Source organism: Centropristis striata, chromosome 20, assembly GCF_030273125.1.
Source record: "Centropristis striata isolate RG_2023a ecotype Rhode Island chromosome 20, C.striata_1.0, whole genome shotgun sequence".
In the NCBI taxonomy this organism is placed as follows: domain Eukaryota; kingdom Metazoa; phylum Chordata; class Actinopteri; order Perciformes; family Serranidae; genus Centropristis; species Centropristis striata.
Window position 1 is genome coordinate 5,905,586 of NC_081536.1, and position 15,969 is coordinate 5,921,554.

General features: G+C 41.0%; 1 protein-coding gene across 1 annotated transcript in view; it reads left to right on the forward strand.

Moving 5' to 3' along the window:
- The window catches only part of wdr11 (WD repeat domain 11), a 79,407-nt gene extending 66,407 nt beyond the window's left edge, over positions 1–13,000 (forward strand). Inside the window, exons 23-29 of the mRNA XM_059359213.1 lie at positions 687–876; positions 4,105–4,200; positions 5,531–5,696; positions 7,279–7,376; positions 8,283–8,428; positions 8,895–8,974; positions 11,138–13,000. Coding sequence (XP_059215196.1) covers positions 687–876; positions 4,105–4,200; positions 5,531–5,696; positions 7,279–7,376; positions 8,283–8,428; positions 8,895–8,974; positions 11,138–11,340 — 979 coding nt within the window. The 3' untranslated portion in view covers positions 11,341–13,000. The remainder of the gene's footprint in view (positions 1–686; positions 877–4,104; positions 4,201–5,530; positions 5,697–7,278; positions 7,377–8,282; positions 8,429–8,894; positions 8,975–11,137) is intronic.
- The last annotated feature ends 2,969 nt before the right edge of the window (positions 13,001–15,969 follow it).

The window sequence follows — 15,969 nt, forward strand, 5'->3', positions numbered from 1 at the left end:
CGATTTTTGTCACTGACAATTACAGTTGCAGTTGTCGATAATCGCAATCGTTCCACCCCTATTATGAGTCAAGTTGAATAATTTCTTTTCTACTTCAATAACAGGATATATTTTTGCTGTAACCGTGCAGTCGTGATTCTGTATCTGCACAAAAAAGCATGACTTGAGAGCTGGTGTCAGCAACTCTGATCTCATCTCTGCTCCAGTTCTCATTTCCCTCGAGCATCTGACAAATCTAGAACAGCCAGTCTGAGTGGAAATGCAATATCCCCCCCACCCCGTTTACATGCTGTTATTAAAGCCAAGATTTACCTGGAAAGACCCTGTTAGTACGGTGAGTACTATGACTATCACTCATGTATAGATGGAGTTATAGTTCTTCATCCGGTTGGCCAAGGTTTTCATGCCACTGTTAATGTGGCGGGGTAACCTAGCAACCGCAGTGTGCTTGTGCAGATATGTTTAAAAGAGGCTGAGAAGTAAATGACAGAAGAAAAGGCAGAGGGGGTGGAGGGGAGCTGAGAGAGAGCGAGGCGTGGGCTGATAAAGATACAGGAACTGTGGTCATTAGTGGGCAAACTACTAGAAGGGCCATGTTGCTTCAGGCAGCACAACTTGACTAACTTCTCATGAGGGACCGTTACCCACTCTGGGACCAGCTGATGCATGTTGTGGTCAACCCGCAGGCTCTTCGGGGACGAGTCGGACCTCCACTTCTGGACAGTGGCGTCCCACTACCTCCAGGCGTTCGCCCAGGCTCGACAGCTGAGCGTGTCCACTGCAGAGGGTCAGGCTCCAAGTGAAGGAACGCAGACGCAGCCTCAGAACCACCTGGACATCTGCCACGACGTCCTGTGTGAGAGCTCTTACTTCCAGGTCAGTGAAACAACAAATGAAAATAAGACCCTGTTTCCATTTAGCAGTAACATGTGGTCTGAGTGATCCGAACACAAGTGGACAGCTCTAAATACAGGTGAAAACACTGTCAGGACACTTTGAGATCGGATGTCAAAAACCACATTCTGAGGTGTGTTTCAGGTCGCATGTGTCCACATTCAGATAGTTGTGACAACGGGTATGTGACTCTTGTCCACATTTGGGACCACCTACTCAACTGCCGCCCCCTGCCCGATCGATTTGAGTATTTTTTAATGATGAATGAAGTACTAGGTTTAATTTCATCCAAAACTTATTTAAACACAAAACACATTTAAATATGCAGGATTACTATGAAAACTAACCTCATGCCTCTTCGGGGGCTAAAATATAAAACATTGAACTCCTTGAACTAAGTTGAGTTAGTTTTACGATTGACAGGATCAAGTCTCTTTTCGTCCTTTCAAAATAAAAGCGTCCGTTGTCAAAACAGGCTTTTTTGCACAGCACTGTGTATATATACAGTACAGGCCAAAAGTTTGGACACACCTTCTCATTCAATGTGTTTCCTTTATTTTCATGACTATTGACATTGTAAATTCATCAAAACTATTAATGAACACATGTGGAATTATGTACTTAACAAAAAAGTGTGAAATGACTGAAAACATGTCTTATATTCTAGTAAGCAAAGGGTGGTGACTTTGAGGAATCTAAAATACAAGACATGTTTTCAGTTATTTCACACTTTTTTTGTTAAGTACATAATTCCATATGTGTTCATTCATAGTTTTGATGCCTTCAGTGAGAATCTACAATGTAAATAGTCATGAAAATAAAGAAAAACGCATTGAATGAGAAGGTGTGTCCAAACTTTTGGCCTGTACTGTATGTATATATATATTTTTTTTATTTTTTATTTTTTTTTATTTTGCGCATGTATGCATGCAGCAATTAATCATTAATTTAAAAAAATAACAGGACACAGGATGTGTCCAGGACACTCAGGAGGTGAGTGAGGGAGGATCGGATGGTGGCTCAGAGAGCGATGAGGAACTGTAAGCTGCTCACCTGTAAGCAGCTGTGTTCCCTGCAGACATTTCTCAAACTTTATTTTGTAGGCTAAGAAAGATTCGTATCGCCAATATATGGTTAAAAACAGCAACGCATTTGGTGTTTCTCAAACGCAAATGATGTACGTGTTAATTTACATACAGAGATGGGAAGTGGAATCAGATCACAAGTGGTCACTGAAGACGCATGTGGAGACGCATGCTGCTGCCAGGTGAGAACACACAGACTGAGAGCTGTCCACTTGTGTTCGGATCACTCAGACCACATGTTGCTGCTAAATGGAAGCAGGGTCTAAGTTTCTTGTTTGTCTTTTCTGCCTTTGATAAACCAAGACTATAAAGACAAATCCTGGCAGTCAACATTTCAAAATTCCCTTCGGAGTCATCCCGAGGCGGTAACTATCCTCAAGTCAGACTATGAACAAACAAACCCCCCCCCCAGGCTGCCTCTTGTCATCCACAGTGTCAACAGCAAAGCTGCAGTCACACAGTACGTTCCATTATCAATGACATTGTGTATCTCCTCTGTTGGATCACTAAGCCTCGGTCTTTAAGGCAAGCATCCTACACTTTTAAGCCTTTGAGGTCAATCCTATCTTTCAATTCGCCCTCTCTACATTTAATTCCCCCAACATTTCCTCCACTGATTCCACCCCTTTGCCGGGACACGCTCAATAAAAAAAGAAGTTGTTTGCGCCGCCGTGTCATTGCTCGGATCAATGCGTCTTCCTGATGGCTCTTATAAACAATACCTTGAATCTCCTGGGTTTTTTTCACCCCCAACTTTAATTATCGACCCAGTTTGTTCCGAGTTGTGTTAGAAAAGTTTCTTCAGAAGATGCCCATTGATTGGTTCCCTACCCACATCACTCTGCTGATCAACACACAGCCCATTTGAAACCCATATAGTGAATACGAAGGTTTATTTTTTCCCTTGGTAGCTGTGATGTAGCAGCAACACATTGTTGGTGTTCAGGCTGCAGAAAATGTGGACTTATCCCAAGGATAGGTTGAAAAAGAATGTGAGTAGTAATTAAAAAGTTGGCACACTGTTTAAAGGAAGACAGGCATTCTTTGGTAGATCTGGTCTTTTTTCACCCACAAAGCTGCATCAATATATCAATATATATAAGGAAGCAGAAGATAGAAAAGAACATGTACCTTTTTCTAATAAAAGATAATTAGCCAGTGCAGGCAAATGTCAAGAAGCTTTTAGCTAGCATTGAAGTGGCAGAATGTAAATGGACTCTCTAATTCATGTCCCATTGAAAAATAAGCCTGCTTTTTTTTCTTTCTTTGAGTGTTTTTAGTTTTTACGGTTTATGCACTATTCTGTTTTTGAGAAAGTTTCACTCCCTGTTAATGAGGGGCCACGCAGTGATCACAAAGTTAAGACTTTCAAAGTGCTTCCCAGACACTCTGCTGCTACATTCAGACCCTGTTGTCATAAAGCAGCTTCTGTGGTAGCAGCCTGCCTGCAATTACAAATATCCAAGACTCCAACAAGGAGCACACAGTTACTAAACTCATTTGGTATCTCTGCAAGGATTTATGCCCACGGCTGTGACTCACAGAAGAATTCATCATAATAAAGTGCAACAAAAAAAAACCTAAGGCTTCTGTGTTAGATATAGATACAGGAGTGTGCACACACACACACACACACACACACACACACACATAGAGCCGATGAAACTAATTTTCTGCTGTGCTGTTTTCCCCCCCTCATTGTTTCATTTTCCCTCCTCTAGTCCTCATATAAAACCCTCATACTTTGAAATATCTATTGCTGTTTTCATGTTTCGTACCGATCATTTGCCCACTGAAAAGAAATCTGATCCCTCATCAGGGAACATGTAATGAAATAATGAGGGAAAAGGCACCAATAATGAGCACGGGAGGCTGTGGGACCAGAAACACTGTGAAAACTCCTGAATATTTTAAAGGCTTTATAATTAAACTCTCCATCTCTGCACTCCCTATTTCTATAATTGTCCTCTATATATTTTTTGCTCATCATTACTCTTTTAAGGTCCAGTTGTCTATCTTTCTCCGTTTGCCTCACACACATGTACAAGGTTTGACCATGGATCTATGGATGTTATATGTAAAAAACAGAAAAGTAACTTGTGGCTCCACTATTGCTGCTCCACAGAAGTTCCAGCTGGATCGGGTTCACCTGCAGGAGGTGAAGCGCTCCAGTTATGAACACACGAAGAAATGTGCTGACCAGCTCCTCCTGCTGGGTCAAGTAAGTATTACATCACCCACACTACTCACACAATAATGCTTATAAGGTGGCTACAGATGCATGTCGTGTTCATGTCACGCTTCTTGCTCCTGTCACATTGTACTCAATATGGCCTTAATTTTTCTCTGCAATAGGTAAGTCTTGCATCTTTTTGTAAACAGCACAGTCATGGCTGGAAGTGGGGTAAACTGAAACATGTGTTTGTGCAGTATAAAGCCACTTATAATGCTATACATTTTTCTTTGATAATTTATTTTTAGAAATTGGAATAAAGTTTAATCCATATATACATTTTTCTAAGTGCCTACAAGTGTTATCATTATCAGTTGAGTAAATTTGGGCTCCACATGCTATACATATTGAACTGTTTACAATATTGCAGATTCTACTTACACTCACCCCCTCCTCTGCTGTGTGTAAACAGCTGCGTGCAATCAAAATTTTGCTGAATTTTTGTCACGTTACTGTCAGTCTCAGCTGAGTCATTCACAGCTTCCCAGTACGACGAGGAGCGCAGAATTTAATGTTGTAGGGTTTGTTTTTTTTACAGGATCTGGTTAGTGCAAACAGTTTATTATTGGGCAATTATTTTTTTTTTTAGATATAATGATTTTTTTTTATTAATATATCACTATTTTAGGCTTCATTTTGGTTGTTATTCTGATGTCACACATGATCCATGATCAAAGATGATAAAGCCTGTTTTTACATTTCCAATGTTTTTGACAGTTTCTTTTTTCAAGGAAATGTGCTTTTTTTTTTTTAACCCCAGCGGTGGTTGGTTTTATTGGTTTGTAGCTTGAACCTCTTTTAAAAAATAAATGTGACAGAGCTACTTCCAGCCTTTAGACTATGCCCTCCCCTTCACTCTTTCACACACACTGAGACCTTCACACTCCATAGCTGGGCATAGGTGCATATTGCCATGATGGTAAATAGGTCATATTGGCGCTTTGGAGTCTAATGAAGCAAGATGGACGATAAGTGCTGCCTGTGTCCTCCCTTGTGTGTCAGCCTGTGGGGATTGGAGTCACCTCTCTCCCCTCTCAATGTCACCACTCTCCCTTTAATCACAGGCTGCAATCAGCATGCTGTGTGTTGGAGGTGCAGTGCTCAGATAGACAGCCAGGCTGAGGCCAGCTCCATCTGACCCGAGCATGAGCTTGAGCCTTCATCTACACCAGATGAAAAGCATGATAATGAACATAATTTCCCCTTGTTACTCTGTCTTGTTCAGCTCTCACATCGGTTACCCGTCTGAGCTGCCGATGCCTTGTTTCTCTCTGCGACCTCTGTCATTACATCCTCATGTCTTTGTTGTGGCTCTCAGACGGACCGGGCGGTGCAGTTACTGCTGGAGACGAGTGCAGACAACTCCAGCTACTACTGCGACTCGCTGAAGGCCTGCCTGGTGACCACCATCACCTCCTCTGGACCCTCGCAGTCCACCATCAAACTAGTGGCCACCAACATGATCGCCAATGGAAAGCTAGCAGGTAGTGTTACTGCATATCTGGTCCTATTTAATGAGTATGAGCAGCATTTATTATGTGGGTGTCTGCAGCCTTGGAATGGCCTTAAACTATTATTAAATAATTCATCTCTTTAAGCTCTTTAGGCTTTTAAATGAGCCAGACGCCTTTTTATTATGATATGTTTCATAAAGGTTTTATTGAGCTATTAATCACCTGAAAAAAGAGTGCTTGCTCACAAACCTATAGTTTTTTTCATATAGATTTTGGAGTGGACATGATCCACTTGTAGCATAATGAGTTTGGCAACCGCACACTCAGTGTGTAAAGGGGTCATCACACTGGTTCTGGGCCAGAGCTACTTTCATCAGTGAAAACCATGACAGAAAATGTTCTAAACTACTATTTTTTCCAATGACTAAGACAAGACTGCACCAACTTCTTTAAAGTAGCTGGAACTTTTATCTGCTTCTTAAACAGCCTCAGTTTAATCCAGATGCCAAAATAGTTGTTCGCAATGCCTGTCTCGTGGCATTGGTACAATTCCAACAATATTAGAGGAAATTATGGTCCCCAGAACCTCCTTTAGCTCAGACTCCAGCAGGGCCTGTAGCATCAACCAGCCTGCCATGCACAGGTCAGCTTTGCTGCCAACAGCGTCCTGCAGTCGCAGCTCCAGCAGGAGGTGGACAGCACTAGCATCTGGCAGCAGAGATTTGCCTCACTGCTTCCCCCACCCTACTGACACCACACTGCAGGAGGACTCCACCGTTTGGCCGGCTGGCTGGAGGGAAGTGAGGCACAGAAGAACCAGGTCTAAGCGGGCCACAGTGTCAGACCCTTGAGAGTTTTCTAACAGCAGTTAGCGTGGGAACACTGGAGCAGCCAAACACAAAATAAAAGTCCCTTACTGCTGCATTACACACACACTTACACTGTGACTGCATCAACATGCAGTAGTGTTGACAAAAGAAGACAAGACTAAAATGGAGTTTAAAACTAAAAAAAATATTACCAAAATCTCTCTCTATTGTCATTGACCAAAAAAAAGAGATACTCTAGATACTATATATTTTTCAAAGCATCAGTGTGTGACATCAGGACTACAGCACATAATGACAACAGTCCGGATGACTGAGTGACTTGATGTATTCTTTGATTTGATATCATCAGATCACTAGACCAGACACTGTCTGCGAAGCTGCATTTTTAATAATTCAGCCTGTCTTTTTCATCAGATAGTGATCAAATAAAATATTCAGTGAAAGAAGTTGGACTAAAATGACAAAATAATTGGTTTTGGCTTGATTGACAGAAATGTTTAACATAATCTGAGGACTAAAGAAGACTAAAATATCAACACTTCCCTTATAAAAGCTACATTATAAAAGTTTTCTTTTAAGCTAAAACTACAAAGCAGACTTTTAGTCAACTAAAACGGTTGAATAAATATATTAAAAACGAAAAAAGACATTTGACGAAGACTAAATTAAAAAATAGCTGACAAAATTAACATTAGTCTGGCCAGTTTGCCACCTTGCTTGGTGACAAGTCATCACTTTTTCATCTCACATCCATGTCCAATCCTCCTCTTTCCGTCTGTCAGAGGGAGTACAGCTGCTGTGTTTGATTGACAAGGCGGCCGATGCTTGCCGCTACTTGCAGACCTACGGGGAGTGGAACCGAGCCGCCTGGCTGGCCAAGGTAACTCAGCATGACGCCGTCCATCAACAGGAAACATCAGATACTGTGTAATGTTTGGATAGTTTGTGTGTGTGTGGGCATGTCGGCGCTGGTTGGTGTTAACGATGTACTTACTGTGTGTGCATTTGCTTGAGTTTTTGACATTATAATTGCATATATCTCATTTCTGAAACTTATTTAGTGATTATTTTTTCTACTTCCTTGCAAACATGTTCTAATAAGTATTCTTAGAAGCTTTAGAAGAAGAAGATTACTTTATTAATCCCACAATGGGGAAATTCAACCTCTGCATTTAACCCATTCTTTTTTACACACAAGTGAGCACACCATGCAAGGAGCAGTGGGCAGCATTTTTAAAAGTCATCTTAAAACCTATTTTTATTCCTTGGCTTTTAACCACGCATGAGACTCTGCTCTTGTTTTTAGTGTTTTATGGTTTGCTTTTATTTATTGTTTTTTAAATTGTCTTTTAAAAAGCAATGAATCTATTTATTTTAGTGTTTATTTCCTGTTTTATTTATTTTATTGTCTCTTGTTCTGTTTGTTTATGTACAGCACTTTGTTGCGGCTGTTGTTGTTTTAAAGTGCTTTACAAATAAAGTTGAGTTGAGAGCATATTACTGCGCCCGGGGAGCTGTGCAGGGGAGTTAGGTGCCTTGCTCAAGCGCACTTCAGTCCTATACCCGTCAGTACCGGGATTCGCACCGGCGACTCTCCAGTTGCAGCCCGATTCCTAACCTCTAGACCACAGACTGCCCAAAGTAGTTAGTTTAGTTTAGTTAAGTATTAGCACTGCAAGTATTACATCAGCGAAATAAAGCCAGAGCTGCCAAACACTGCCATGTTCTTCTACCGTACCGTAAGCTTTGAAGAAGTTTTAGTGTGTTGCATGTTGTGTGTTTCCAGGTGCGCCTGAGCCCTGCAGAGAGCTCTGATGTGCTGAAGCGCTGGGCAGAGCACCTGTGCTCCCCGCAGGTCAACCAGAAGTCCAAAGCCATCCTGGTGCTGCTTTCCCTCGGCTGTTTTTACAAAGTAGGAGAGATGCTCCACAGGTAAGAGCTGATGCTGGTACGATCAAATGAGAAGCACAAAAACCTCCCATTTACTGTAATGTATTTATTCAATTCACAGGAATACATAGAATCTGATAATTGATTCTCAAAACTGAGATTCACTTTTTAACAGTAAAATGTGTTTCCCTTGTGACTTCTTTCTGTTTCTTTCATTCCCGAACATAAACACTTGAGTGTGTGACAGTGTATGGTATGGTCTGACTCTGACCACATATCTTCTCTTCGTGCATCGATTAGCTGTCGGTCTACTTGTCCTCCTCTCTGACAGCTTGTGTTCTAAGATGCCTCTGGCAGTAAAAGCTCTTGTGGAGAATTAGAGCACCATCAGGACGACAGGGTTGATGTATGCTTTAGGATCACAGACACATCAAGTTTCTGACGATAGCTCTCACCTCCTTCTGCCTGTGTCTTTCTTTCTCTCTCCCTGTCTCTATCTCCCGGGTAGCATGAGGCACTTTGATCGCGCCGCCCTCTTCATCGAAGCCTGCCTGAAGTACGGGGTGATGGAGGCCAACGACTCTTCCAATATCCTTTTTGAAAAGCCATTACTGCACTCTGAGGGCCATTTAGAGCCAGAGTTAGCTCCCCTCCTAACTCTGTCCATCTCTACTACAGACGTGCACTTGAGAGCAGAGAGCTTTTTCACAATGAAGGACAATTTAAATGCTCTGCGGAGCACATCTTATCACACTTTGATCACTGCAGAGAACTTTTAGAACTCCTGGAAAAAAACACCTTTTTCTGTTTACTGTGTGACTTAAAGGACAGAGACCAGTGTCCCACTGTTAGTGGATGGATGTATGGATGGATGGATACTTGGATGGATGGATGGATACTTGGATGGATGGATACTTGGATGGATGGATGGATGGATACTTGGATGGATACTTGGATGGATGGATGGATGGATGGATGGATACTTGGATGGATGGATGGATGGATGGATACTTGGATGGATGGATGGATGGATGGATGGATGGATGGATACTTGGATGGATGGATGGATGGATGGATGGATACTTGGATGGATGGATGGATGGATGGATGGATGGATACTTGGATGGATGGATGGATGGATGGATGGATACTTGGATGGATGGATACTTGGATGGATGGATGGATGGATACTTGGATGGATGGATGGATGGATGGATACTTGGATGGCTGGATGGATGGATGGATGGATACTTGGATGGATGGATGGATGGTTACTTGGATGGATACTCCAAGCATCCAGTAGCAGTACTCAAACATACATTGAACATATATTAGAATTAAACTTAACCTATAATGATAATAGTATGACAACGCTCAGTTCTACAAGTCAACCCTTTTTATCATCAATTTTAATGTAAATAGCTTGTATAAAATGTGTGTTGTATGATATATTATTATATCATATTAATATTCTATCATTTTTAACTTGTTTAACTCCATATTTAGCAGTACACACAAAGACAAGAGAGAGAGAGAGAGAAAGAGATAGAGAGAAAAAAATGAAAAAAGAGATTCACCCCAAAATAATATTTCATCTCGAAATGTCTAATTATTATATGCACACTAAATCGAAGACATTCCCCTTTGGCTTGTTCATTGGTCAGAACTGGCTTGTAGCCACTAAGTGATTTATGATTAATGGCGTCCAGACCATTAGCAGAGTAAGCCTGTGCAGGGCCAAGCTGTCTTTCAACAAGTAAAAATATCTCAATTTCAGAGTTAGTGGGCGTATGATTTAATATCTGCTTTGTTATTTATTTATTTATTTTTTAGAAATCAAGGTGAGTCACAGATTTATTGTGAAACCAAACACAAACCGGGCCCCAACACAAACTCAGGTGCAGTCCCCAGGCGGTGTGTGTGTCCAACTCATCTACAATTTTGTGACCATCAGCAGCAGCACGAGGCGCAGTGCAGTAAGACTGAAGACATTCAAATGCTCAAGCTAATGCAGTCAATGCAACAGTCCTGCAATAAATCCTCCCTTTAGGAAGGTGATAAAGACAAGTTTATGTTGAAGCTGTTTTAGAGAGGTGTTGTTTCGACGTGGTAGACGTTCTGGAGGCTATACTTTATAGTTTATCTCAGAGTTTCTAGTTTTTAGTCACTCCTCTCAGGGAAACAGCACATGAACACAGAAAACTTTTGTTAGCACTGCTTTCTAACTTTCCTCGCACATGGACTCGTAGTATCCTTTTGTCTTTTTCTTGTTAATTTGCCTCAAATCCCTGAGTTCTTCCAAACAGCACTCCTGGCATTTTTCTTTGTTGAAAGCTCTGCATTTGCCATCTTTAATGAGCTAACAAGATAACAAATCTCCCAAATTACTATGTTCAACTGAAGCAAATGGGACAAGAGACAAAAGACAGCGATGTGAGTGAGTGAGAGGAGGCGGGGCTTTGTGTGCATTGCAGCGTTGTGTGTTTCAACTCACTGTTGGAGAGAAGACAGAACAATATGAGCACAGCTGCTACCTGTGTAGTAATAGTGTGGAGAATAACAATTGAAACGGTTTTAAATATTCCGAATCGAAAATCTACATATTTGACAACACGAGTTTATCTTGTCGTGTCACTTTGCACGGGCAGTTAAAGAAATACAAACTATAATACTTCATATTTTTGACAGCGATCATTGGCTCACAGTGTTGTTTATGCACCATGAAAAGTTTTCCTTCACCTGCATCTGCACATAAACTCATCAAGGCTGCGTTCCTGGAGTATGCACGGCTGCTGCGCACACTGGGCATGCGGGAGGGTGCCGCCCTCTGGGCATCACGGGCCGGCAGCGCTGGCGAGCAGCTGATGGAGGAGCTGTTCCAGGGAGAGGGAGGCGTGCCAGAGGCCATTGTTGGCGAAGAGGAAGTGGAGCTGGGCCAGGAGAGCACCGAGTGACCTCGGAGGTTTGGCAGAGAACGGACGACTCGCTCTGTGGTGCAAATCAAGCGGTCGGCCATTCAGTCCAACTTTAATAATTGTGAATTAACTTTGTGTGGGCATCCAGGGGAATTATGATCATCGTCTCCACATCGTGAGAAGAGATGTGAGGAGTTTGTCAGTCGGTCACTGGAGTCTTTCTGTGTCTGTGACTAGCTTGACGTTTCTTAATGTTTGGTAGGACCAGCTGGTGTTTGTGCACATAAGTGTATGCATGAAACAACCCTAAAAAAAACACACTTTGTCCCCCTGACTAGTGAAGTAATACACATTGTTGATATCAGTCTGTTTTTTGTTTGTTAATGAATTTAACTCATTAGATTTTTTTAATGGTTGCTTGTTAAGCTTTATTTTGTGTGCCTGTATTAATAACTTCAAAGTACTGTTGTAGCTCTACAGGTTTAATTAAACTTTTTTGCTGCAGAGATTAAATGCAGCAGAAGGAGTTTATCCCAAAATCATACATTCCCTATTTCATTTTTGAAAATGCACTTTTCTTATAGTCGGCCCCTGTTACTGCCCCACGCCTGAATTCCAAAATGTGATTTATTGCACTCTTGATTTAACCAAAAACACCAAATTTGTCATAATAAATTAGATTCTCTGACCCTCCCTGTAGCAGGAACGCAGCATTGCTGTGGACAGACCTATAACAGACTGGACGTTGTATCCACAGCAGGTGGTGCTGTATAATTGACTGACCGCAGCCTGCTGCTGCAGCAGCTCTGCAGCTGTAACTGTCCAACGGCAGTAAAATTAGCCAAGCCACTGCGCTTATTAGACACTTATTAGTGTATTATCTCTGCACACAGAGGGAACAGGGATCTGGCCGCTGCCACCTGAGTGATACCATTTAATTAGCTTGTGCACAGTTCAGTTCAGTTAAAAAGATGCTAGTTAATCCGTTCCATTAATCCAAATGGAATTTTTAATTTTCCACTTTTATGGAGACTTGAGAGGATACTTTGCTCTCTGCATTCTTTGATGTTTGTGTAATGAGGTTGTTCTCTGGCGTGTGTGTATTACAAGAAGAGCTGTCGAAATGTGTTGTAACTCATTTTAATCAGACCTCTGATGGATCCTTTACACACAGCCATTAATCTGTGCTGCTCCCACTGTTGCTCATCACAATCACACACAGTTTAGGAAATGATTCAGGCCTGCTGCCATGTCCTCTGCTCTGCTTTGGCCTCATGTCTTTATAATAAATATCTGCCGATCGTCAAAATCATCTGTATGACAATGCAAAGAAGAAAAAAAAAGACTGTAGTGGTTGTGTGTTTGCCTTGTAACATGTTTAATTGTCCTGAAACAAGATGGTAACTCCTTCCACAGGACCTTTTTAGTGTTATTGTGTTTCATAAACACGTCAGTGCTGTTTCTCTTGTGTTACGGTTAACCCTTGGCAGTGTCACTATGGCAACCCAGGCTTATTTCAGAGGACTACATGTTGTTACCGTAGATCCATTTCACATCCACTAACATACTGTAGGATCACATAGACAGCCAGCAGACAACCAGCTGTAGTCGACCCTAAAGCTGTGTATCTTCCTCCAGTCATGTCATGCAGTATTATGGAAGCAACGTGTACTGTACTGCCTCTTTATGATTCAAACTTGCTGCTTTTCTTTGTACTTAGATGAACTAAACAAAGTTTTTTCATTGTTCTGTGTTCATTGTTTGTACAGTGATTCTAATGATTTAAGCTATATAAATATCACAAGAAAAAAAGAGATGGGTAACACTTTCTATGACGCCCATGTCTATAATACATTTAAAACAAACGTATAATGCATTACAAGCTGTATTGTATAATTCTAGTTTTAAGCACTCAAAAATATCCAAATTGCTGTTATGTCAGGTATCACAATACTTCATAATTTGTGGTTACTTTCCGGTATTGTTTTTGTAAGGATCATAGTGTAGAACCCAGATTCCAAAAAAGTTGGGACATTGTGTAAAACATTAATCAAACAGAATGAGATAATTTGAAATCCTTTACGACATATATTCAATTGAAAAATGTACAAAAACAATGCATTTTATGTTCAAACTGAGTCATTGTTACAATGCATTATAATCATTGTTACAAAGCATTATAATGCGATTGTAATCCTGACCCTATAATGCATTTAAGTATGCTTATAATGTGTTACAGACATGAGCTTGCAAAAATAATGTCAGGGAGTGACCAGAAATTATAAACTTTTTTTATGGGACTTGACCTTGTAAGCCATTATAAAATGCTCTATAGTGTCCTATGATTATTTTTATAGGCATTATAAATATGTATGAGCGCTTATAACTATATTATATACAGTGCTGCAAGTCGATTATAATGCATTTTAAGTATGCTTGCAAAAATGTAATTGAGTGACCAGCTTATCATACGTTTTTATGAGACTTGACCTTATAAGTCATTATAAAATACTTAATATTGTGCTATGATTGGTGTTATAAGGCTTTATGATTACTTGTGAGTGATTTAAGGCATTATAAGTTTGTTTATAATGCATTATAGATATAGGCTTGCAAAAACGATGACCAGCAAGTATAAATTATTATGATACTTGACGTTACAATGCTAATAACTATAACTATTGAATGCTATAAGCAGATACTAACACATTGTAAGTATGTTTATAATGCATTATAGACATGGGCTTCATAGAAAGTGTTACCAGAAAGAATATGTATATATGGATGGCAATAAAATCAATATTATTAACTTTATATTTCCAGTGTGCTGTTTCCTGTTGACACAAGAGGGCGCTCTCATCCCTCATTTAGAGGCAAAGTGGCTCTTTTATGTTTAATGGCAGGCACTTGGTGAGAAAGGACCTGTTATAGCAAGTGCTCTTTGCAATTATCCCCCTTTAATTTCAACCCAGGTAGATTGAATCTGAATGTTCGTTCATTCATCAAACTGTCTTAAAAGTGAATTAGTTCCTGCATGAGTCGCTTCCGCCATTAATTACTTCTTTTCTGCTCAGAAGGAGGGCCAACAGCTGGCTTCAGCTCGCTGCCCAGGCCAGGTCTAACCGTTCTCGCTCCTTTCTTTGCTTCAGATTTATTCATTGACGTGCATTCTGTTTCTTCTCCCTCTCTCTCTCCCTCTCTCTCTCTCTCTCTCTCCTGCAAGAAAAAGCAGTGCACAAAGAGAAGAAAAACAGTCTGAAACAGAAGGCCACACAAATGACTTGATTGTGTTCCTTTAATGGCTTAATGAATAACTGCCGGAGAGCCGATCCAGCCGTTAGAGCCAGGTCATCAGTATGCGGGGCCGCACTGCTGGATTTCTATTCTGTCTCACTGCTTAGACTTTAAGCTACCACCCAGCTCGCCAAATGGCCCTGATAACAACTCCCATCCAGCCATCCTCACTTGTCACTCCCATTCTCCAACTTATATGTATTTTATCCTTCTTTTTCCCTTTTCTTCCACCTAAAGAAAACAGGCACACACCATGCCAACTCATGTTCTTGCTGCTCCCCCCCCTCTCTTCCTCTGATTTCCTGGAAGCCTTGTTTCCATCTGCTGCTTGGCTTCTCCTCCTGAAAATAAAGATTCAAAGTCAGAAAACACAAGATTAAGTGTGTTTGGACCGGGAGCTGTGAGGGGCACTTATGTTCATTTCACAGATGGAAATCACTGGCCTTCACTGGTTTTCACGCTGCATACGTAGAGAATTAACAGCCAGATCCAAATCAATCGTGTACGGTAGTCTCTCCGCTACGCATTCTCAATCATCTGTACAAGCAGCCGTCGCACCAGCAAGCAGAGGCAGAGCCAAACACTGTGCAGTCTGTGTGGTAAAGACAGTGAAGTACAGCAGGTCATCCAGTTCCCATGAGTGTGTTCTCCTCCGGTGCTGACAGACAGCTTTATCCAGGACGGGCAGGTCTCTGCCTGCTGAAAAACCCACCATGTCTTTTCTCTGCATTTGTGTTGTTTTCCACTTTGTTTTTCTCCTCCTCGCTGAGGGTTACCACTGAGTTCATTCCTCATTTTCTCTGTAATTATCCCACCTTCCATTGTTTTCTCAACACCCTCCCCAGACACTCTGGAGCATTCTTTCGGCTGCTCACACCCCAGGTAGTGGAATTATTTTCTGGGGTTGGGTGGCTGCTGTATTTATGAGGATAATTATTTGTCCTGGTATGTTGATTGCTTGATTGTTTCACTCTTGTCCTTTTGACCCATGTTGAGAAAAAGGTAGAACAGAACTACTTTCACATGCTTTCTTTAGTTTATTTCTCTTATTTCAATATACTAAATAATACTCAAATATGCATGCATTCAGATACACATTACTTTTGAAATATTAATGCTGACTGAAAATGTGCATGCTGAAACCTTAGCTTGCATAACAATATACAAAAAAAAATATTCTAAACTTTGTAAATGGACGCTGGTTGCATCTGGTTTCAGAAGGCCTGGTGGAGATTTGCACTCTACTGAGTGCACTGTTCTAGTTTTGTATGTACAGTTTTAGCTGATGTATGGAGCTTTAAAGACTGGTACAGTATATGTAATGCCTTTTGATTGGAGATGTATTTTGTTTTGTGCAATATTACAGTCAATTTG